The sequence below is a fragment of the Halichoerus grypus genome, chromosome 14, assembly GCF_964656455.1.
Source record: "Halichoerus grypus chromosome 14, mHalGry1.hap1.1, whole genome shotgun sequence".
NCBI lineage: Eukaryota > Metazoa > Chordata > Mammalia > Carnivora > Phocidae > Halichoerus > Halichoerus grypus.
The window spans coordinates 82,364,373-82,388,628 of NC_135725.1; the positions used below are offsets into that span (position 1 = coordinate 82,364,373).

The 24,256-nt window shown below is 36.1% G+C and overlaps 1 protein-coding gene across 8 annotated transcripts in view; it reads left to right on the forward strand.

The window, feature by feature from the left end:
• RABGAP1 (RAB GTPase activating protein 1) overlaps positions 1–24,256 on the forward strand; it is a 157,712-nt gene that overhangs the window by 40,517 nt on the left and 92,939 nt on the right. For all 8 annotated transcript variants that reach the window (XR_013443831.1, XM_078061731.1, XM_078061732.1 and 5 more), the window contains 8 exons: positions 6,550–6,784; positions 7,687–7,891; positions 9,813–9,987; positions 10,567–10,724; positions 16,711–16,821; positions 17,202–17,268; positions 17,958–18,060; positions 18,975–19,144. Coding sequence is in view for 7 of the 8 variants with exons in the window: in XM_078061731.1 (XP_077917857.1) it covers positions 6,550–6,784; positions 7,687–7,891; positions 9,813–9,987; positions 10,567–10,724; positions 16,711–16,821; positions 17,202–17,268; positions 17,958–18,060; positions 18,975–19,144 (1,224 nt within the window). In the remaining variant the exon portion in view is untranslated. The remainder of the gene's footprint in view (positions 1–6,549; positions 6,785–7,686; positions 7,892–9,812; positions 9,988–10,566; positions 10,725–16,710; positions 16,822–17,201; positions 17,269–17,957; positions 18,061–18,974; positions 19,145–24,256) is intronic.

Sequence of the window (24,256 nt, forward strand, 5' to 3'; positions counted from 1 at the left end):
GAACAAAGCTAAAATAAAGCATTCAGATTTCATTTTTTATAACCAAACCAAAATCTGTAGGATATCCAATGTCAAAATACTACTTTGGTTTCTATTCTTTGCATTTATAAAATTCAATTCATTAAATATGTATTGTAGGTATATTGTGCAGTAAGTGTATCCAAAGCTTTGGGAATAATATAAAGATAACTTAAGAAGCAATCTCTGCCATCTAATAATGCCCAGTCTGGTACAAGCTCTGGTTCGCTAAAACGTGTATGCTTATATGATGGTAACACTCCTAAGGAAGGAGTAATTAAACCCCATATTGCAGGATTAAGATATCCCAGAGGAGGTAACAGAATTTAAGCTTGGTCTTAACGGAAAGAAGAAGGAAAGGATTACTTTCTAGGGAAGGGGACAGTCTGTACAAAGTCTAGATGCTTGCAAGTTTATGGTATGTCCTGGGGAAGTTGAGTAATTTTATGTCATTGGTAAGAGATGGAAACATAAATTGGGCAGAGTTGTGAAGAACTCATAGAATATAGTTACAAATTTGGGCTTTATCTTAAGGGAATTGAGGAAACATGGGAGGGTTTAAAAATAAGACAGTGCTTGACCAGAACTAAGATTTGCAATTGTAACTTCAGTGGCTGTGTGAAAGACAGGTCATAAGGAAGAGAGAGAGGACTTGGAAACTCCCCATCTTTCTAGAAGGCTTATGTAAAATGAACATAAGCTGTCCTGTGGTATTACCTATGCAGAGAGAGGAAGGAAAAAAATGCACAATTGAGCAAGATCAGTAGGATTTATGAGTAATGTGGGAATGAGAGGAATGAAGGGTGATTTTGCTCTTTTATTGGCCCACTAAGTGGATAGTAGTGTAATTCACTAATTAAAAAAAAAGCAGAGGTGGCACCAGGCTGGCTCAGTCGGTACAGCATGATCTTGGGGTCGTGTGTTCGAGCCCCACATTGGGCATAGAGCTTCATTAAAAAAAAATAAAAAGGATACAGGACGAGGATCAGACAGTGATTTAAGTTGGACACACTAAGTCTGGGGGATCTGGCTGAAGATTTCTCTCCAGTAAACAGTTGAGGAAGGGGTTGTAGATACATATTAGGGATTGTTTGTGTATCTTGGCAGCAGATGAGGTGGGCCCAGGAGAGTCTGTAAAATGAGGTTATTATCAAAAACAAAACCATGGATGAAAAAATGAAGTGTGTTCTCAAATTGCATCTTTCATAGAAACCATGTTTTTTTCTATTTTTTAAAAAATAGACTTTATTTTTTAGAGCAGTTTTAGGTTCATAGCAAAATTGAGAGGAAGGTACAGAGATTTCTCATTTAACCCCTGCTCCTTTCACATATGCATAGCCTTCGCCACCATGAATATCCCCTATTTTAAGTTTATTGAGGTAAAATTTACACACAGTAACATGCAGCCCTTTTAGGTGTACAGTCCTATAAGCTTTAGTGAGTGCAAACTCTTACATAATAACCACCATCACCACAATTAAGATGCAGAATATTTTTATCACTCCAGAAAGTTCCTTTGTGCTTCTTTTTCGTCAGTCCTCTTATCTCTTTCCCAGCCCCTGGCAACCAATGATCTGATTTCTGTCCCTGAAGTTGTGCTTTTCCAGAATGCCATATAAATGTAATCTTACAGTATGGTGTAGCGTTTTATGTCTGGCTTATTTTACTTGGAATAATCTATGCTATTGCATGTATTAATCATTCCTTTTTATTGCTGAGTAGTATTCCATTGTATAGATATATGGAAGTTTGTTTATCCACTAAGCAGTTGATAAACATTTATATTCAGTTTTTGGTGATCATGAATAATACTGCTATAAACATTCACAGACAGGACATATGTTTTAATTTTCTTGGGTAAATACCTAGGACCGAGTCATATGGTAAGTGTATATTTAACTATAAAATTTACAAAAAAACAGCTGAAGTGAGTCTACCATTTTGCATTCCCACCAGCAATGTGTGAGAGTTTTTCAGTTATGATGTGTCTTTGCCAATTCTTGGTATTGTTAGCATTGTTTTGATTTTAATTTTAGCCAATCTTATAGGTATATCATCCTAGGGCGGTTTCAGTTTCTCTAATGGCTAATGAATTGAGTTTCTCTCACGTGCTTATTAGTTAACCATACCTTTGGTGAAATGCCCATTTTTTAAATTGGGTTGCTTGTTTCCTTATTGAGTTATAAGACATTCTGGATATAAATCCTTCATCAGATACATATTCTCCAAGTCTGTGGCTTATGTTTTCATTCTCTGAAGTGTCTTTTGAGCAGAAGTTTCTAGTTTTGATAAAGCACATTTTATCATTTTTTTAAAAATTTATTTTTATTTTAGAGAGAAAGCAAGAGCGTAGGGGAAAGGGGCCAGGGGAGAGGGAGAGAGAGTCTCAAGCAGACTCCATGCTGAGTGCAGAGCCTGAAGCAGGGGCTCAATCTCACGACCCTGAGATCATGACCTGAGTCAGAACCAGGAGTCGGATGCTTAACGGACTGTGCCACCCAGGCGCCCCTATCATTTTTTTTTCTTTTATGCTACTTTTTGTGTCACTAAAAATCTCTGTGTTCCAGGATTTTCATAGATTTTCTCCTTTGTTCTGTAAGTTTTATAGCTTTAGGATTTACATTTAGACCTGTGATCCATTTTGCATTAATTTTTGTATGTGATGTGAAGTATTGGCTGAGCTTCATGTTTTTGCATAGGTATGGATGTCACGTTAATTGTTCCAGTCCCATTTCTTTTATTCTCTTTCTCCATTAAATTTTCTTCTCAACTTTATTGAAACCAATTGGCCATATATGTGTCAGTCTATTTCTGGATTCTGTTTTGTTCCATTGATCTGTTTGTCTACCCTTTGACTAATATTGCAGTGTGTTATTTTAGAGATGATTGTGTTATCTGTTAAGAAAGCTGTTGGCATCAGGGAACAGAAAACCCTGCTAATAGTGGGTTTATTTTCTGTTACAACACGAAGTATAGCAATAAGTAGTTGTTGGTTTGTTTAAGCTATTCATCAATACCAGGAGTCAATAAACTACAGTCTGCTGGCCTAATCTGGCCTGCCAACTATTTTGTAAATCACCTGTGGAGGTTCTTCAAAATGCATATGCCCAGGCTCTACCTCTGAGACTGATTTACTTGTTAGGTTGGGACAGGAGGGGACAGAGGGAGGAGCACATATTTGAATTTTAACGTGCTTCCTGGTAATATTTGTTATTATGCTGTGTAGTCATGGCTAAGAACACTTCCCCCTAAATACTTCAACATGCATTTCATTAAATAGAGTTTCATTTTATTTACAGCTATTTTTTTTAGGTATGCACAATGATATATGCACATTTTAGGCAAACATTGTCTGAGTTTTGACAAACGTGCACAATTGTTTAATGGAGACTCCGATCAAAATGACATTACTATTATCCCAAAATATCTCATGCTCCTTCTTAATCTGCCCTCTTACCCAACTGCAGAGACAGCTACTACTCTGATTTTTTCTACCATGGATTAGTTTTGCCTGTTCTAGAACTTCGTAGAGTTGGAACCATATGGTGCATGCTGTATTACGCAAGGCTTCTTTCACGCAGCATGTTTCAGAGATTCACCCATGGTGTTGCTTGTGTCACGAATTTGTTCCTTTTTGTTGTTGAGCAACACTCCATTTGTTAAATGTACCACAGTCTGTGTATCCATTCCCCAAGATCAATACCTGGAATAAAGCTGCCATGAACATTAAAAAAAAAGAAACCCATTAACCTAAAGTTAGTTCTTAGAGCATGGTCCCCAGACTAGCAGTATCACCATCTCCTGGAAACTTTTTAAGAATGCAGGTTATCAGGTCCACCCAGACTTACTGAATTGGAATTCACTTGGGGCCCATCAGTTTGTGTCTTAAAAGTTCTCCAGGTGATTCTGATGCATGCCGAAGTTTGAGAACCCTGAAAGGCATTGCTGAATGTTTCCTAGATAAGCCTAGGGAAAACTGTCTTTAAAAAGAGAACAACAGATGAGCACCTGGGTGGCTCAGTTGGTTAAACGTCTACCATCGGCTCAGGCCATGATCCCAGGGTCCTGGGATCGAGTCCCACATCAGGCTCCCTATTCAGTGGGGAGTCTGCTTCTCCCTCTCCATTTACCTCCTGCTCATGATCTCTCTCTCACTCTCTCTCTCTCAAATAAATAAATAAGATCTTTAAAAAACAAACAGGGTGCCTGGCCAGCTAAGTCGATCAAGCATGCAGTTCTTGATATCAGGGTCGTGAGTTCAAGCCCCATGTTGGGCACAGAGATTACTTAATAAAAGAAATATTTTTAAATAAAACAAAAACAATGAAAAAAACTTAACTGGTTTAAGTATGTATATTATAATGTCACAGACAATAATTTTGAAATTAGATTGAAGGTTCACAAATAATCTAACATAATTGTTGAGTACTGTATTGACCCTAATCATCCAAAGCATATGTTGCATTGCTGTCTTTAAACAGCTTTTTTTTTTTTTTTTTAAAGATTTTATTTATTTGAGAGAGAGAATGAGAGACAGCACGAGAGGGAAGAGGGCAGAGGGAGAAGCAGACCCCCTGCTGAGCAGGGAGCCCGATGTGGGACTCGATCCCAGGACTCCAGGATCATGACCTGAGCTGAAGGCAGTCGCTTAACCAACTGAGCCACCCAGGCGCCCCTTTAAACAGCTTTTAAAAATCAGCATATTTGTGTGTATACATTTCTTTTTCCTAGTCTTTCAGGAAGAGTTGAGGAAATAGAAGGCAGCTCTTATGTTTATAGACTTTATAAACGAAAGAAGAATGCAAGATAAACATGTATAAACACAAAATACAAGCATATAAACATGTTTTCTTTCAGGCTTAGGTGTATTTTTATTGATGAATATATGAAAATGTAGGCAGCCTACCCAACAGAAAACTTGAGCTTAATTACCCTATAAACCAAAGAACAAAACAGTACTTTGTAACATGTAAAATATATTGTCTTCTCTTTGATTTAGTTTGCTCTTTTGGTGATAGTCTCCCCAGTTATAATTACTAATTACACAAACATGGAGTCTAATATCTTTTTTCCATTTGTGTTCAGGAAGCTGTAACTATCCTACTTACGTTCTTTTTCCCCTTGGAAAACAGTTTAGGTTCAATTAGACTATCTTTTGTTTACTGCAGGTGATGGAGTAATTGCTCTCCAGTTCTGAAAGAATGAAGGGTAATTAGAACTAAGCTGTGGTTTGTTTTTTAGATGGCTTAAAAAACTTCTGAAAGTAGAACTTCTGAAAGAAGAAATTTTCATTCATGGATGTGTAGGATCAGGCGTAACAAACAGTTAAAATTACTTGACCCACTTGTAGTTCCATTAGCAGTAACTGTAAACATAAAATGAAGTTCAGAGAAATAGACATTGTCACTGAAGCCACAAGGCTGAACACCTGTGTGGCCCTTATTTCCAAGGCAAGAGTAGCTGACATGTTAGATTTCGTTGGGAAAATGTCAGCAAAAAAAGAATTAAGACTGTTTCTCAATTATAATTTACAGCCAAAGGAACTTGAATCTTATAGAGTTATAAAAAAATGTTTGAACTGAGTTCTTTGGTAGTCCAGAGGTATGTCTGTTATTATTGGAATTTTGCTTCTAACTTCTGTGTTTTTTTGACCAGAAAGACCTCATTCTCTTTAACAATCTCCTAGCCCCACCCGTTTTAACTTTTTGTCAGGTTTTAGTCTTCAGAAAGCCTCCTAAATCAGCCCCCTTTCTTGATCATGACTTTTTCTAAATTGTTTTGTTAAATTTTTTTTAGTGTTTCTTGAATAAGCATTTAGTGACAATACTGGGTTTTGTCACTTGTGGTTTTCCTTAGCATTGGTCAGTCTTCACTTGATTTTGCACTTGTTTACTTCCTTATTGAGCAACTAATAATAAACCATCATGACTCTAGAAAAACACTTGACATTATTGAAATGGAATGCTTCTCCTCAGGCCATTTTATACATACCAGCCTTATTCAGGTGCCTCAGAACTTTAAGAAACTGTTCATATCAGAGGAGTCTCCCTTAGAATTACAAGAGACTGACTTATAGTAGGAGTGGTAAAATACATGTGAAAATTTATTACCTAATCAGTCTGTTTCTATGATAACTTTTGCAAGCAAACACATTTTCCCTGTTTCTTAAAGATTAGAGAAGCCTCTAAAGATACTCCTCTTAACAGATTATTTCTCACCAGACAAGTAAGATTACAGATACTTTAATTGTTAGTTGAGGCCACTGTAGAAAAGTTTCAGGAACACTGTCACATACATTTTTGGGCAATAGCCTCAAATTCACTATACACTTTTTCCATGAAAAACTAAGAAGAGAGCAGCTGCAGCTCTTATTTATTGCAGATCCTGATTTATTCTGTTTTTAAAAAACATTCAGAAGATATCTTTGTATCAAAAGAAATGCTGACGATTTTCTCTAGAATACGGACCCATTTGAATTAGTACTGGCCTTTCTTTCTCACTTTGCTGATTGCATGTATTTGTGACCCTTAGATTATAGGGAATGGAAGTGAGCAGCAGCTGCAAAAAGAGCTAGCAGATGTGCTGATGGATCCTCCAATGGACGACCAGCCAGGGGACAAGGAACTTGTGGAAAGGTCACAACTGGATGGTGAAGGAGATGGACCTCTTTCTAACCAACTCTCAGCTTCGTCCACCATTAACCCTGTGCCATTAGTAGGGCTCCAAAAACCAGAGATGAGCTTGCCAGTGAAACCTGGACAAGGAGGTTAGGACTGCTGCATTGCTTGCTTAACTGAAGGTTATTGTTTTTAATATGTGAGTGCCTACCCTGTACTAGGTTTGATTCAGAGCAAGCAAAAACCATTATCTGTGTTTTCTAGAATGTTCAGATTCTAGATTTAGGAGGATGTGAGAAGGGTAGGTATATGTACCATTCTCATTTTCCTTTAAATGTATGTCATTGATATCAAAGAAAGAGATAACAGCAGTTAAATGACATTGAGGAAGTCTCGTTTCAAGATTTTTCCAAGAAAGAAGGAATTTGAGTACAGTGTTGGAGATGTGGAGGAATAATGCTAGGGGAAGAGATATTTGCTGCAGGCCGTATAGATAGCTCTTTGGGAGTAGTTGCCAGGTTTTTTAAAAGTGAGCTGAAAGGCACCGCAGAAGAGGAGGAATAGGGGAATTATAAAGGCTCGTTGGGAAAAGTAGAGTGTTAAAACCATGCAGCTTTATTGGGAAAGGGAAACCAGGGGTATTGGGAGAACGTTAAGTGGCTAAGATGATGAATGAGAGAAATAAAGCAATACAGATCAGGAAGAAGACAGAGGATTTTTCACAGTGGCAAAATACTAAATATATTTTTGACCTAAATGTAAATTATAAAGTCAAAACAAATTAGAAGAGGCAAAAATGTAAATCAGATCTAACCTCAGATCACATTTTAGATTTGGGATTGACAGTAAAGCAATCCCTAAAAATTTTGGTGTTAGTGACAGAGTTTTAATGTGAAATTTCTGGCTTTAATGGGCAGTTCTTCTGGGGCAATGACATATTATCTCATTAGTTCTTAATTGTAGACCTAAGTGTAACTTTTAGGTTTTTACTTGGTATTCATGTCAACAAAATACTAAAATGAAAGTAACCCTCCATTACCATTTCTTTCAGATTCTGAAGGGTCAAGTCCTTTCACACCAGCTGCTGATGAGGACAGTGTAGTTTTCAGCAAACTAACTTATTTAGGCTGTGCCTCAGTAAATGCTCCCAGGAGTGAAGTGGAAGCCTTAAGGATGATGTCCATCTTAAGAAGCCAGTGTCAGATTTCACTAGATGTAACCCTGTCAGTGCCGAATGTGTCTGAAGGAACTGTGAGGTAAGACCAGTTTCTTGAAATGTTCAGATCAGATTTCTGACCTATAGATTTAGAAAGAAGCGGTGGTGAACAAAATACACAATTATTTCATTCATGTAATGTTTAATTCACCTGGCACTTACGTCTTCAAGGATTGTGACCCATATGAAAATTAGTCACTCATTTGAACAGTTTTTTTATATTCTTCCACACCCTAGTTGTGTGTGGTACATTAAAATTTAAATGTTTTGGAGATAACATATTGAAATATGTTGACCTGAAAGTATGTCTGACAATTTATATTTTCCCTGTTCCACCAGTACAGATGCTAGCTTGACACAATAGTTCAATATGAAGTTTCATATTGAATCTAACAGAACATATTAGAATCAATAATAATAATATTGACATATCAGAATCAGCATTTTTTAAAAGATTTATTTATTTTAGAGAGAGCATGCACACACGAGTGGGGGGAGGGGCAGAAGAAGAGGGAGAGAGAATCCTCAAGTAGACTCCCCATTGAGCATGGAGCCTGATGCAGGGCTTGATCCCAGGACTCTGAGATCATGACCTGAGCCAAAATCAAGAGTCGGACGCTTAATAGACTGAGCAACCCAGGTGCCCCTATTAATGTGAAACTTCTCATAAAATTTATTTAGTGCTCATTTCTATGTCCTTCTTAGTAGTTATTGCCCAACTGAAGTTATACTTTGTTCTGATACATTTTAATTCTGTAGACATACAAAAACCAGTTTCTCTTGCCCATGTTTCCAGAGTTTTCATCAAAGTGCCTTTGAATGTGAATTAGGTCCCCTTTCTGTGTATTTCCATTATGCACAGGGACCCCTGGGCTTTCCTCATTAATGGCCCTGCCCATTTAGTGTTGAAATTGCAGTTTCTTTTCATTACTTTCATATTTGTGTCTTCAGTGTCCAGAATAGAACCTGAAATATTGTAGGTATCATGTAAGTATTTGTTGAACCAATACATTTTTGAATGAATGACACACCTTTGATTTTCAGTGAATGGCATCCTTTTGATTTTAGTAATTATCTTTTTTTAGGTGTTAACATTTTGTACACTCTTATTTGCCATGAATCAGAAGAATATGTTTCACTCTGAGAAAGCACATCAGTTTTTTATTTTTTTAAGTAATAAAGCAGATTAGGTCATTTTTTAGGAGGTAATGAGAAACACAGCTTTAATGATCATTTTGGTAGTCTAATTTACCCATTGATCTAGTCTTTATTTAGGTACAGACTATATAGGAAACCTGTGTACTTATTCTTTGTCTTTCTGCTTGCCTCCCTAAAACATAAGATTATGTAGGTTTTAGTACCATGGAATTATGTAATTAATAACTTCAGGAATCCACATATGACTTTTTTTTAAAAAAAGATTTTATTTATTTATTTGACAGAGACACAGTGAGAGAGGGAACACAAGCAGGGGGAGTGGGAGAGGGAGAAGCAGGCCTCTTGCTGAGCAGGGAGCCCGATGCGGGGCTTGATCCCAGGACCCTGAGATCACGACCTGAGCCAAAGGTAGACGCTTAACGCCTGAGCCACCCAGGCACCTCCACATATGACTTATTTATTAAGATTGGGGCGCCTGGGTGGCTCAGTCGTTAAGCGTCTGCCTTTGGCTCAGGTCATGTTCCCAGTGTCCTGGGATCGAGCCCCGCATCAGGCTCCCAGCTCGGCAGGAAGCCTGCTTCTCCCTCTCCCACTCCCCCTGCTTGTGTTCCCACTCTCGCTGTCTCTCTCTGTCAAATAAATTAAAAAAAACAAAAACAAAAAAACTTAAGATTAATATGATTAGCACACCAAAAGTGGTTTATATGATCTTGCTAGAAAGATGAGTCTCGAATCATAATATGGATATAGTGAAAATAGTCCATAATCTCTCTAAGCTCTTCGTAACTTTTTTTCCTGAACAGACTCTTAGATCCTCAGACAAACACTGAAATAGCAAACTACCCTATCTACAAAATCCTGTTCTGTGTCAGAGGGCATGACGGAACTCCCGAGAGTGACTGTTTTGCTTTCACTGAAAGTCATTACAATGCAGAGCTCTTCAGAATACACGTCTTCCGGTGCGAAATACAAGAAGCTGTAAGTCCTCACCAGAAAAGTGTCTGCAAATGAAACTTCACCTGTACCCTCACTGTGTTGAAGTTAATTGCAGTATTTATTATGGTCACTTAATAAGCCAAATGAAATTCTTTGCTGTTTTATTCATTCCAGCCTGATGGGCTGAAATATACAGAAACTAGAAGTTTGGGTAACCAGAACCTGTTGCTAAGAGTGTCAGAGACTAGGACTGCTTCTTCATATAGGCATCTTGGTTTCAGGAGTGACACATTTCCAAACTGTTCTTTTAAAGCTAATCCTGTAGGATTTTTTTTTTTAATTTATAATAAATATATTCAGATTGTTCCTAACAATTTTGGAAATTATTTTTCAGTCGGATTTCTTGTGTTTATAACCATTTCTTTTTTAAAACCCCTTCTCTGGCCATTTTTAGTGTTGCTTGCTTTCTAGGCCTAACAAATTATTTACCAAAAGAAATCAATGGGGGAAGATGAATTATCCCCCACCCCCAACACACACACAAAATAGGTAACCTTCAGCCTTAATAAAGGTATTTTATTTTTTCTGGTAACAGCCCATTTTCTAACTTGTCTGTTGTAGGTCAGCCGGATACTTTACAGTTTTGCCACTGCCTTCCGCCGTTCCGCCAAGCAGACCCCGCTTTCAGCAACTGCTGCACCCCAGACTCCTGACAGTGACATCTTTACCTTCTCTGTGTCTTTAGAAATAAAAGAAGATGATGGTAAAGGTTATTTTAGGTAGGGTATTTTACTCTGTTTTTTTTTTTTTTTTTTTCAACTTTGCATTAACATGCTGTATCTGTGGTTCAAGGGAAACTCTGGGTCAGATTATATAACTTTCATGTATAAAATGATTGCTTTTATAGGTAGAGTTTTTTTATATTGTAAATGATAAAGAAAAGGAAATAGGCAAATTTGCAGAGGAAAGATTTTTTTTTATTTAAATTTTTTAAAATTTTAATTTCAGTATAATTAACATGCAGTGTTATATGAGTTTCAGGTACATAATACAGAGATTTAAAAACTATACACTACTCAGCACTCATCACAATAAGTGGTTTCTTAATCCCCATCACCAATTTACCCATCCCACTCACCTCCCTCCCTCTGGTAACCATCAGTTTGTTCTGTATAGTTAAGAGTCTGATTTTTGGGTTGTCTCTTTTTTCCTTTGTTCCTTTTGTTTCTTAAATTCCATGTGTAAGTGAAATCATATGGTATTTGTCTTTCTGTAATTATGGAAGCAGCCCAAGTGTCCATCAATAGATGAATGGATAAAGAAGATGTGATATATATAATGGAATATTACTCAGCCATAAAAGAGAATGAAATCTTGTCATTTGCAACAGCATGGATGAGGTTATAATGCTAAGTGAAATAAATCAGAAAAAAGCTGATTTCTTTCTTTTCATTTTTTATATCTTTTTTATGGCTAAGTAATATTCCATGGTATGCATTTGTGTGTATACACACACACCCCACATCTTCTTTATCCATTTATCTACTGATGGGCACTTGGGCTGCTTTCCTGATTGGGCTATTTAAATAATGCTGCAGTAGACATAGGGGTGCATGTATCTTTTGGAATTAAAGTTTTCATATTCTTCGGGTAAATACCCAGTAGGGAAATTACTTGATCATAAGGTAGTTCTATTTTCCACAGTGGCTGCACCAGTTTGCATTACCCCCAGTAGTGCACCAGGGTTCCTTTTTCTCCATATCCTCACCAACACTTGTTATTTCTTGTCTTTTTTGATACTAGCCATTCTGACAGGTGTGAGGTGGTATCTTATTGTGGTTTTGATTTGCATTTCCCCAATGATGAGTGATGTTGAGCATCTATCTTTTCATGTGTCTGTTGGCCATCTGTATGTCATCTTTGAAGAAATGTCTTTTCATGTTTTCTGTCCTTTTTTAAATTGGATTATTTGTTTTTTGGGTGTTGAGTTGTATAAGTTCTTTTTTTTTTTTTTTTAAGATTTTATTTAATTTGTCAGAGAGAGAGCGAGCACACAAGCAGGGGCAGCAGCAGGCAGAGGGAGAAGCAGGCCCCCCACCGAGGAGGGAGCCCGATGCGGGACTCGATCCCAGGACCCTGGGATCATGACCTGAGCCGAAGGCAGGTGCTTAACCGACTGAGCCACCCAGGCATCCTGTATAATTTCTTTATATACTTTGGATACAAACCCTTTATTGGATATATCATTTGCAGATATCTTCTCCAGTTCAGAAGGTTGGCTTTTAGTTTTGTTGATTGTTTCCTTTACTGTGCAGAAGCTTTTTATTTTGATGTAGTCACAATAGTTTATTTTTGCTTTTGTTTCCCTTGCCTTAGGGGACATATCTAGAAAAATGTTGCTATGACCAGTGTCAGAGAAGTTACTACCTGTGCTCTCTTCTAGGATTTTTATGGTTTCAGGTCTCACATTTAGGTCTTTAATCCATTTTGAGTTTATTTTTGTGTATGGTATAAGAAGGTGGTCCAGTTTCATTGTTTTGAATGTTGCTGTCCAGTTTTCCCAACACCATTTGTTGAGGAGACGGTCTTTTTCCCATTGTATATTCATTACTCCTTGTCCAAGGTTAATTGACCATATAATTGTGGGTTTATTTCTGGGCTCTCTATTCTTTTCCATTGATCTATGTGCCTGTTTTTGTGCCAGTACCATACTGTTTTGCTTACAGCAGCTTTGTCATACATTTTGAAATCCGTGATTTTGATACCTTCACTTTTGTTCTCCTTTTTCGAGATTGCTTTGGCTAATTTAGAGTTTTTTATGATGCCATACAAATTTTAGGATTATTTGTTGTAGTTCTGTGAAAAATGCTGTTGGTATTTTGATAGAGATTGCATTAAATCTGTAGATTGCTTTGGGTAATATGGACATGTTCTCTCAATCCATGAGCATGGAATATCTTTTATTTGTGTTATCTTCAGAGCATAGGTCTTTCACCGCTTTGGTATTTTACTGTTCCTGGTGTAGTTGTAAATGGCACTGTTTTCTTAATTTCTCTCTTCAAGAGGCAAGATTTGAAGAATTTTAAAGCTATTAAAAAATTCTTTCGTGTGGGGAAATATGTCACATTACTTTGTTCTTCTAGACTTAAAGTAACTGACCGACTGCTGATATGAAATATGACAGAAGCTAAGCCCGCTGGATTTGTAGCTGGTTAATTTGTTTTAATAATCTAAAGATCTTAAGGCTGTTGACATCAGGTTTTCCATTATAGTTTATCTGAACACATTGGGGATGAGGAGAAATGAGGTCTGTGTCTGAAGTCTTAACCTTGCATATAGGGTCAGAAATAACTGGTTTGGGCTTTTAAGTAAAATGGTACTTCTTTTGAGTAGCGGAAAGAACCCTAGAATAGAAATAAAGACTTAGATTTAGTTAATTATTGCTGCTATTAACACTGTGAACTTTTCCAAGTTTCTTTATATCTCCTGGCAGTAGTTCCCTTACTTAGAAAATAAGCTGGCTATACTCTAAAGTGCTTTCTAACTTTAAAATACTACGGTCACAAGATGATTGGTTTTTTTGTTTTGTTTTTAACCCATATCACACATTAGGTGCTTCTTGGATCATAATTAACAGTTGCATATTCAAAGTTTCCTTCATGACTACCTCATAAAATGGGTAAAATAAAATAGCATTAAAATATGGGTGATTTCTACTATTTTCCTTTCATATTAGCAGAATGATGACTGGTTTATTTATTTGAACAACTGAGAACTCTTGGTCTCCCTGCAAAAACTTTTGGAATTCTCATGCCATCTGGTGGCCGATTTCATGTACAATGCAGCTTCAACTTTGATTTGTGCACTGAAGTATTAGACACTATGTCTGTGCCCTCTCATCAGCTGTATTTCTGTTCTCACAGCAACTGTTGGGATGTGCTGCTTCCCACAGTATGTATGCCTGCCCCAGGAAGTGGAAATTATAATCTGTAAAGTTTGTAACAATTTTTTTCCTTTTTAAAGAACAAAAGTTTCTTTAAACTGCATTTTTCCCCTTTAGTAAAGAAATTTATGTAGATCCCGTTTATAAATTTCAATTACAAATAGGAACGATGTCTAAGATCTCTCAGAAGCACTAGAACTAGTTCTCTTGCTTCTGAACTCAGGCATGTTCAAGGTAGAATGATCGTAATCACAAACATCCCTGTTCTGTTCACCTTCATACCAAGGAAATGCTATACAGAAAATCCCTGGATGGTCATTTTGCTTTTCACATTTGTCAGGGCTTTGTTCTTTTTTTGTTACATGGTTTTATTGAATTTGTAGTTTATAGTAGAAAATAGTGTTTTGTGGCCTTGTTATAGTGATGAACTTATTGAAAAGTAAGCCTCTCTTTATCAAATTTGAACTGGCCAAATGCAGTTGTTTTTTTCCAGTGATTCTGTAATATGTCCAGGAATTTATTTGCAGAAACATCATCGAGGTACTTAAAGAATTATCAAGATGGATGTTCCCTTTAATACTGTTTATAATAACAAAATTAAAAAGTGGAAATTAAATGTTCACCAGAATAATTAAAATATGCATTTCACAATATATACAAATGTCAAAGCATTGTTATTCACCTCAAATTAATATAATGTTGTATGTTTGTTGTATTTCACTAAGAACATGATACAGTGATGTACCATATGACTTAGCACCTATCCAAAAAATACAGGTATATGTAAGTAACCATAGCACAAGATAGATTGTGGTTTTACTCTAACATAAATACAAAGTGTTGTGACAAGAATTAATGCTCTTCTTTTCATCCTTGAAAAAGTATAATTCTTACATTATTAATGTTAGAAACCTACTTTCAGTTTAGCCCTTAGGAAGGTGGAGCGTTTTCATTTATACCATTCAAAGCACTTTTTTGTCTTATTTATTCTACCATATAACTCTATTAGGTATGCTGGGTATTTGATACTTGTTTTTTTTTTTTTTTTTTTTTTTTAAAGATTTTATTTATTTATTTGAGAGAGAGAATGAGAGAGAGAGAGAGCACAAGAGGGGGGAGCGGGAGAGGGAGAAGCAGACTCCCCGCTGAGCAGGGAGCCCAATGCGGGACTCGATCCCGGGACTCCAGGACCATGACCTGAGCCGAAGGCAGTCGCTTAACCAACTGAGCCACCCAGGCGCCCTGATACTTGTTTTATAGGTAAAGAAGCCCAGGGACGTTAAGCCTGGATCTCAGTATTGTAATTTATATAGTAGGAAGTCAATGTAAAATTATTGGGGTGGATCTATTCAATGATACAATGACAAGACTAGAAATATAGTCTAAACTCCCTGACAGCAGTGAAGTGAACTTCACTGCTTACAGTCTCCACTCTGCTTCCTGTTAATGTGGCTTTTCCTTGTACTTCAGCATTAGGACACCAGAGAGAACTGTATATCTGTTGTTTTAAATACTGCTAAGAGATGGGATTATATTTATTTCTGTGTCAGCATCCGCAGAACATAAAGACTAGTGTATCTGTTATCAGTTGAAAATTGAGACCTGTTTATATCCTTATAGGTGAAAATTCTGTCAGTCATAAATATTTAAGTTTGGTATGCAGAAGTTTTTCTTTGCGAATGTTTGTCATTTCCAGACTCCTTTGCTAAGATTCTTTGGTTTTCTTTTCTTTTCTCTCTCTCTTTTTTTTTTAAGATTTTATTTTAAAGTAATCTCTGTACCTAACATGGGGCTCGAACTTACAACCCTGAGATCAAGAGTCACATGCTCCACTAACTGAACCAGCCAGGCACCCCGATTCTTTGATTTTCTTATCTTAGTTTCATAGAGTGTTTTTGAATTGGTTACTCTATAAGTACAGATGGTCTTCAAACTAATTTTATTTTTTAAAAAAACCAAGAAACAGAAAACTAATTTAATTTTTCAGAGCCACTTTTTAGTTTGAGTAGGTACCTAGAACTCTCATGTAGCCTTTTATAGTATCTTTTAATGGTTCTGCTACCATTATTTTAAAGTTGTACAGTACGAAGACATAATTTGTATTTGCTGCACGTTGGCTGATTGCCATTGGCAGATGTTTGCTTTTGAGAACAAAGGAGCCAGAGAAAGTGGTGTGTGGGAGAGTAGGGGATTATTTTGGTAAACTCTAATTTTAAGAATATTTTCAACTTTTTTCTTAAGGTGATGTTTAAGTATATCATTAGTATTATTTTTATAGTTATTGCACATGTGAATAATAAGGTTATCACTGCTTAAGGGAAGCATTAAGCAACAGCTTACTGTTGGCCTTATTTTCCTTATCTCTATTATTTTTTGAAGGTACCTTTTTTGGAATTCAAAGGATGTATGATTAAGTATTTTTTCTTTATTACATATTTAAACAAATAAGGCAATAAATATTTGTAAAAAAAAAAGTGACTAAATTGAAAGGAAAGAAAACTAATGTTTTTTTGAGTGCCTATGTGCTAGATGCCATGCTAAGTGCTTTACAGATATCTAACTTAATTTCACAACAACAGAAAATTAAATTAAAGCCACATTTTAGGGAGCATATGAGTTTTTTCTAGCTCTTATAAATTGTTTAGTGGATTACATACAGTAATGATAATATTTTCACATCAAGAGGTAGATGATGATTTTTAAATTTCTGTGATGACTTGAAAACCAGGCATACAAAAGAACCCTAGATTCAAGAGAGGTTGTTTCTAGTATATGTCACAAGAAAATACTTTGCAAAATTAATGAAACATGTTGTTCTACAGTGCAGTTCCTAAAGAGAAGGACAGACAGTGCTTTAAACTTCGCCAGGGAACTGATAAGAAGATTGTCATCTATGTGCAACAAACAACTAATAAAGAACTGGCCATTGAAAGGTAAACATTTTTAGTAAATTCAGCTTAAATATAAATTCTCATTTTTATCAATCCAGTGGAGTAACCATATACTATATTCAAAAATATATTTGCAAAAATTTTGTCCTCGGGAATTCTTTTGGTTATTGAAGTGAATACTTCGTTCACTTTGAATTAGCTCCCATAAATCATCAGCTAATATGCTGACTTCAACTATGTGATAATAAAAGACAAGAGAATTTGTTTCTGTAAGTAAAAGAAGTAAGGTTATTTGGGCAATGCTAATTTATTGATAATTTTAATGTGTCCTTTATCCATCAATTAGAATTTTAAATGACCTAGTTTAAACGTCTTTTTTCTGTTATCTTTCTTCCAAATTTATGCCTGTTCTTTCTTTGCAGGTGTTTTGGTCTTCTCCTTAGCCCAGGAAAAGATGTACGAAATAGTGACATGCACTTGTTAGATTTGGTAAGGATTGCTTTTCTTTTTAAGGTTATACACTATTTCCTTGATAAAGGTTTCACTTTATCTCACTTGAATCTGATGGTAAAGCACTTTTGTGAAGGTGTTCTTGTGAGCTGTAATAGCAATAAACAAAGAGAAAGAATTTCCTTATTTCTGACTTGATATTTACTAGTCTGACCTTAGACCTATTTAGTCTCAGCCTCGGTTTCTTCACTGTATAATGGTGAATAATCCTTGTTTACAATTTAAGGTTGAAGTTGGAATCAAAGAGAGAGTTCGTGAGGGAAGTGTTTACAAACTATCATGAGTTTTTTAAAAGTAGGTGGTATTAATATTGTTGCTATTATGTGAAAATCTTTATTTTCAAAACTAAAATTTATGTGATAATTATGCACTTGACAGAAGAATTCAGCATAGATTCAGGTGGTAAATTTCTCTAAATTTGCAGAATTTGATATGATTTATAAGCATTTACTTTATAATTTTCAGGAGCAATTGCATAAATAATTGGCACATCTTTAATTTTAACTGCAGTCGTCTCATTCACATATATTTCTACTTTTTAAAAAATATCTGACCCTCTTTCATATTTTTACATTTTCGTGACTCCTGTTTTTTAAAGGCAGCAAAATGGGAGCTAGCTGTTGTTCCTTTATTTTGGCATTAATGTTTGTTTTTATTATTTTCTTTAGGAATCTATGGGCAAAAGTTCGGATGGAAAGTCCTATGTTATCACTGGGAGCTGGAATCCAAAATCTCTACCTTTTCAAGTTGTAAATGAAGAAACTCCTAAAGGTGATGCAGATTATTGATATCATGAACAGAAATTTTGGTCCCAAAAAGATACCCAGGCCTTAGGACCACTTATTTGACAAATATCAGTGTTTTTTAATTCTGGTGAAACCAAAGAATTTGTGTAGGTCTTTGAGTTTATTATTAAATTTGACCTATTAACAAAGTATCATTTTTCCCCACTTATTTTTCCCTCCTTCTCAATTTTTCACTTCCCTGCTTCCTTTTCTATTCATGTACTTATTTATATACAGAATTCTAAATTTTATTTTTAACATATACACATATGGTTAAAAATTAAAAGGATATAGAGGGGAAAGTAAAAATTGACCATAGTCCTCAGGGCCCCACCCCAAGAGGACCATTGTGACCAGTTTCATATGTAGCTTTTCAGATATTTTGTTGCAGAAACCACCTTTTAAAGTTATTTCCTACTCTTCCTGAATGCCATTTAGTGGCTGTATAATATTCTATCCTGAAAATGTAACATTATTTGCTTAACTAGTGCCTCCTGTTGAGCATTTATTTTTTTTCCCCTTCTTTTTTTCTTTTTACTCATAGCACCATAGATAAATGGATAAGTTAGCCAAGATTTTAAAAGTTGAGAATTCCCAGTGTTGGTGAGAGTGGCATGAAGAGGCCGTATGCCACTTTTGCAGATCAGTCTGACAGAACATTTCATAAACTTCTATGTAATGCTGTCACTAATTCCAAGGAGTCTACCCAAGCAAAGAATTCTCAATACAGAAAAAGTTTTCAAAACAGCAATTTATCTGATTATTTTAGATTTTGATTTAATTAATGGATCACCTTAAGCTATCTTGAAAGTTTGTGAGAAAAGTAATTACTTTTACATTAATTGTATGAGCAAAGATATTTCCATTTTTTTATTTGCTTCTCCCCCCCTCTCTCTCTAGATAAAGTGCTGTTTATGACCACAGCTGTTGATTTGGTAATAACAGAAGTACAGGAGCCTGTTCGATTTCTCATAGAGACAAAAGTCCGTGTTTGCTCACCTAATGAAAGATTATTCTGGCCCTTCAGCAAACGTAGTACTACTGAAAATTTCTTTTTGAAACTAAAACAGGTACTACACTTTTCTATAAATATGGGAGGGAGGTATAGATAAGAAAGGAGAAACTATTTTTGAGGCTGATTTATCATCAGGCTATCACTTATATCTTTAAACAGTCATGTGTATTTTAAACATATTAAGAGGAAAAATTGTCTTTCATTTTTACCCATGTATTTATCATTTTTCTTGCTCTTCATTTCTTCCTCAAGAACCAGGTTCCTGTCTGATCTTACTTGCCTTCAATCTGAAGAACTTACTTTAACATTTCTTTTAGAGTCGATCTACTGAAGTCATTAACTCTTAGACTTCTTTATCTGAAAATGTTTTTATTTCACCCTCATTCCAGTGAGATATTTTCACTGGCTGTAGGATTCTGGGTTGACATTTTTTTTCTTCTGGCACTTTAGAGATGTCCTCTCACAGTCGCCTGGCTCTCATTGTTTCCCATGTGAAGTCAGCGTGCATTTATTGATATTGTTTCTCTGTATGGAATGAGTCATTGTTTCCTGGCTGCTTTTAAAATTATTTTTTATCTTTGGTTTTCAGACATTTAAATATGATGTGCCTTAGGCATGGTATTCTTTGTCTTCCTTGTGATTTGCTGAGCCTCTTGAATTTTTTTTTATTTGTTTGACAGAGAGAGGGAGGGAGGGGGCACACAAGCAGGAGAAACCGGAGAGGGAGAAGCAGGCTCCCCCCTGAGCAGGGAGCCTGATGCGGGGCTGGATCCCAGGAGCCTGAGCTGAAGGCAGATGCTTAACCTACTGAGCCACCCAGGCACCCCTGAGCTTCTTGAATTTTTAAATTTTGTTTAAATATTTGTTTTGTTTTGTTTTGCCCAATTTTGAGGAAAATCTGCTTTGTTATTCCTTTCAACCTTTTTTCCTGCCCCATCTCTCTTTTCTCTCATAGGATTCCAGTTACATATATTTTAGTCCTTTTGATATTATCTCGCAGATCTCTAAGGCTCTGTTTTTAATTAAATAATTTTTTTTCTGTTTTTTCTTCAGGTGGGATATCATTTTAACTCTCTTTTGACATGTCTTAAAGCTGGCTTGCCCCTTTTATCATCCCCAATTTTCTGTTAAGTCCATTCAATGAATTTTTCTTTAAATTTCAGATCTTGTACTTTTTATTCTAGAATGTCCATTTGGTTCTTTTTTTTATAGTTTCTGTTTTCTTATGAGATTTCCTCTTTGTTCTTTCAAGATTTTCTCTTACGTCCTTGAGCATAATTATAATATTGCTACTTTAAAAATCCTTAACTGCTAAATCTAATGTCTGGTGAGTCACATTTTCCTGTTTCTTTGTCTAGCAATTTTGGATTATATGTTAGACATTTTTAATAATAGATTATTATAGTCTATTATGTTATGGTCTCTTCTGAGTATCAGTTTAAAAAAAAAAAATTTGTCAGTTAATTTGGTCAAAGTCAAATTCCATACTCTATTTTACCTGTGGTGGGCAGTAGATGAAATCTGTTTCCTTTTAGCTTTTCTTGGCCTCAGATGCCCACTACTTTTCCTTTCTTTTGCTTTCCTTTGTATCAAAACTTCTTGAAAAAAAAAAAATCAAGTCCATAGTGACCTAAATTGCTAAATCTAGTGGTCAGTCTGAGTCTTCATAGTCCTTGGCCTTTGAGCAGTATATAATACGGATGATCACTCCCCCCTTCCTTATCCCTCTTTCACTTAGCCTTCAGGACATCTCAAATTTACCTCACCCCCCCACCAATCCCTAGAATGCTCTCCTTACCTGTCTTTACTGTCTCAGTTCATGGACATCTTCTCCTAATTGTTGCTGAGGCCAAGAATCTTACTTTCATTTTTCACATCTCATATCCAGTCAGTCAGGAAATTCTATTTACTTTCAAAATCTATTTAGACTCTGGCTGCTTCTTAGCACTTAGATTACACTAACCTCATCTGAATTGTCACCTTTACCTGAGCTACTGTAGTAGCCTCTTCACATCTCCCTGTTTCTTTTTTTGCACCCCCCCCCGCCCTTCATATATTCTCAACACAGCAGCCTAAGATCAAATCAGATCACTTTTCTGCTCATAACTCTTTAAACCTATTCTACTCTGTAAAAGCCAGAGTCCTTTTCGGTGGCTTCTAAGACCCTGTGTGATCTACTGCCTGTTATACCATGAACTAATTTCTCTCTTACCGCTCTTCTTCCTTGCTTCTTCTGCTCTAGCCATGTTCTCGGGGCCTTCGCTATTAACTGTTTCTTCTGCCTTAAATGCTCTTCCCATTTCCCACTTGCTATTATTCATCTCTTTCAGGTCCTCATCTTCTTCAAATCTGTGCTCAGCTTGACATCTTAATAATGCCTGATTGCCACATGTAACACTGCAGTTTGTCTGCTCTTAACTTCCAGGATATCACATAATATACTTAATTTTATTTTGCTTATTATCTATTTTCTCTGTTAGAAACCTCTACTAAGGCAGTAGTGGTTCCTGATCTGCCTTGTTCACTGATTTATCCCAAGCATCTAAAACATAGTAGTTGTCTATAAATAGTTGTTGAATTGATTTTATTGACATGTAACTTCAGTCTTGAGTTTTATAAAATTACAGTGTTGCTTGTGGATTTACTTGAGTATACTTTCTGATAGCAATAAATATTTTAGTTCCAGTGTATCCAAGTTAGCCCTTTTGGTTATAGTTAGAAAAAGGTGGCAAACAGAACAGGAATAGAGATTTCTCTTCAGTGCTGTCCTAGGAGACAGAAAGTAAACCTGGGCCCCAGCACTGTTCTCCCAGCTCTTCACTGTGGCAGCAGAAAAGGATTAGCATAGGGTTATCAACTAGAAGTTGGCTTTGGAATCAGAGTATATGGATATTAGCACGTACCTTCAACTCTGTGAGCCTATTTACTCAGCTGTAAAATGGCAGTGATTGAATCTTCCTCATAGTGTTATTTGATATGGAGAAACTATGTAACACATTTGGCATATAGTATGTTCTTCATACATTTTACCTGTTATTGAGAGGGACTGTGGAACCTAAGTGGGGCAGAGAAAGAATAAAAAATATTAAGTCATTGAGATGCCTGGGTGGCTCAGTCAGTTGGGCATCCGACTCGATCTCAGCTTGGGTCTTGATCTTAGGGTTGTGAGTTCGGGTCTCCACTCTGGGCGTGGAGCCTACTTAAAAAAAAAAATACTAAGTTATGAAATCAAAACAACATTGATTATTATTAGTGGATTAGTCCCAGAAGAAGAACACTTCAGAAAGAAAACCAATTTACAGGTATTATTTTAAAAATTTAGGGAGTAGGGATGATTCTTAAGTGTCTAGAGTAAGAGATGATAAATAGAACTTAATTCTATAATAATTTTAGAACAAATTTATATGTAAGAAAACATACTCTCTTTAGAGTTCTGTCTCTTTAATCTTAGTGAACATAAATAAGATTCCTCTGATCTTGCTTTTCCCTTTAGGTCTTATACAACCTTATATTCAAAGACTGCATGAGTTTACAGGAATATTACTTATGTGGTTTGGTCTAATATAATGTATCTTAAGTAGGCTAATAAATGACTTAGGCAGAATAAAGTAGCCAGAAACACATATACCTGAGACCTAGCCCAATAGACTACTCTAGAATCTCTGTTAAGGTTACAAGCTAAACATAGGCCAAGTTGTCAATATTTTCTTTGCAAAAAGCAGAAGTTTATATGTGGAAGCTAGGGAGGAGAGCAGGGAATTCCTGAGAATCTTTCATTTTTTTCCTTATTTGGGTAAGTCTTATTTTGGGGGGGAGGAGTTTTGTGAGGGGTGGGGAATGGGAAAGAAGAGAGAGAGTGTGAAGAATTTGAGCAGCTTGTCGCTGTCTTAGTGCACTTAGAGCACTGTTAATCTCATTTCTTGTAACATAATAAACTAAGTTTATTCCCTCCTTTACATTCATGGCATTAAAAAGTAATAGCTACAGTGGTTGAGAGCCTACTGTGGCCATCCCTGTACGAGCTACCTTGACTTTTTCTGTCATATAATTTTTATAGTGAACCAATGAGGATAGTATTTTCAGTTTTATAGATCCAGAGATGTACAATCAATTTTATGGAATGTTGTGTGAACAAGATGCATACCTGAGCTTTCTCAGCGTTCTCAGTCAGGATTCTTTCCGTAGAAACATCCTCCCTTTGTCTGTCTTTCTGTAAGAGTATTTTTAGGATTTACTTAAATTAAGGAGAATTTAAAATTTTAACCCTTTTGCAGTTCTCATCAGACTGAAAAGGAAACAGTGGTGCAGACCAAATTTTTAAAATATATAGCATATAGTTTCTGTTGTCAGTATGGGAAAATAATTGTAGAAAAAATTTTAATACGTGTTTAAAAATTGAGTCTTTTTCCTATCACTAAAATTACCTGATGACTCAGTAACTCCTCTTAAGCATGGAAGCCTTCCCAACTGTGAGTAGTATTATATTAAGATGGCATCATATTAGAGAAGAAACTTTTAAAATTAGTGGGGAAAGAGGCACATGGGTGGCTTAGTCGGTTAAACGTCTGACTCTTGGTCTCAGCTCAGGTCTTGATCTCAGGGTCGTGAGTTTAAGTCCTACACTGGGCGTGGAGCCTACTTAAAAAAAAAATAATGCAGAAATAATTGTTTTCTTGGATTTAAATATTTAGAATATTGTTTACTAAAAGAGGAAGAAACTGGTCTGAAGACTAGGTTTTCCAACAGTAACGTAAAGTGAATTTAAGACCAGCTAAGCATTCTTAAAACTATGGAATTACAGAATTTTATTGCCAAAGAGATTCTAGGTGTCTTAGAATCTTTTATGAAATTATTTTATAAATGAAGCTGATCTCTACAAGATGAAGTATGCGGCCAACATCACATAGACAAGTTATTAGTATGACCATATTAGAAACCTGAGCCTCTTATTTCTCTTTGGGGTGTGTGTGTGTGCATATGCATGCCTGCATACATAGGCATACGCACACATATGCAGTAAACCACTGAACCTCTGAAGGTGAAAAATATGGAAATGCTTTCTGTACTGGAGATCTTCAACTGCTAAATCAGGGGGCACGTGATATGTGGTATTCCGCTGTTCCTGGGAAGTGTGATCACTGGGTTAAGGTGGTGACCACTGGATTTC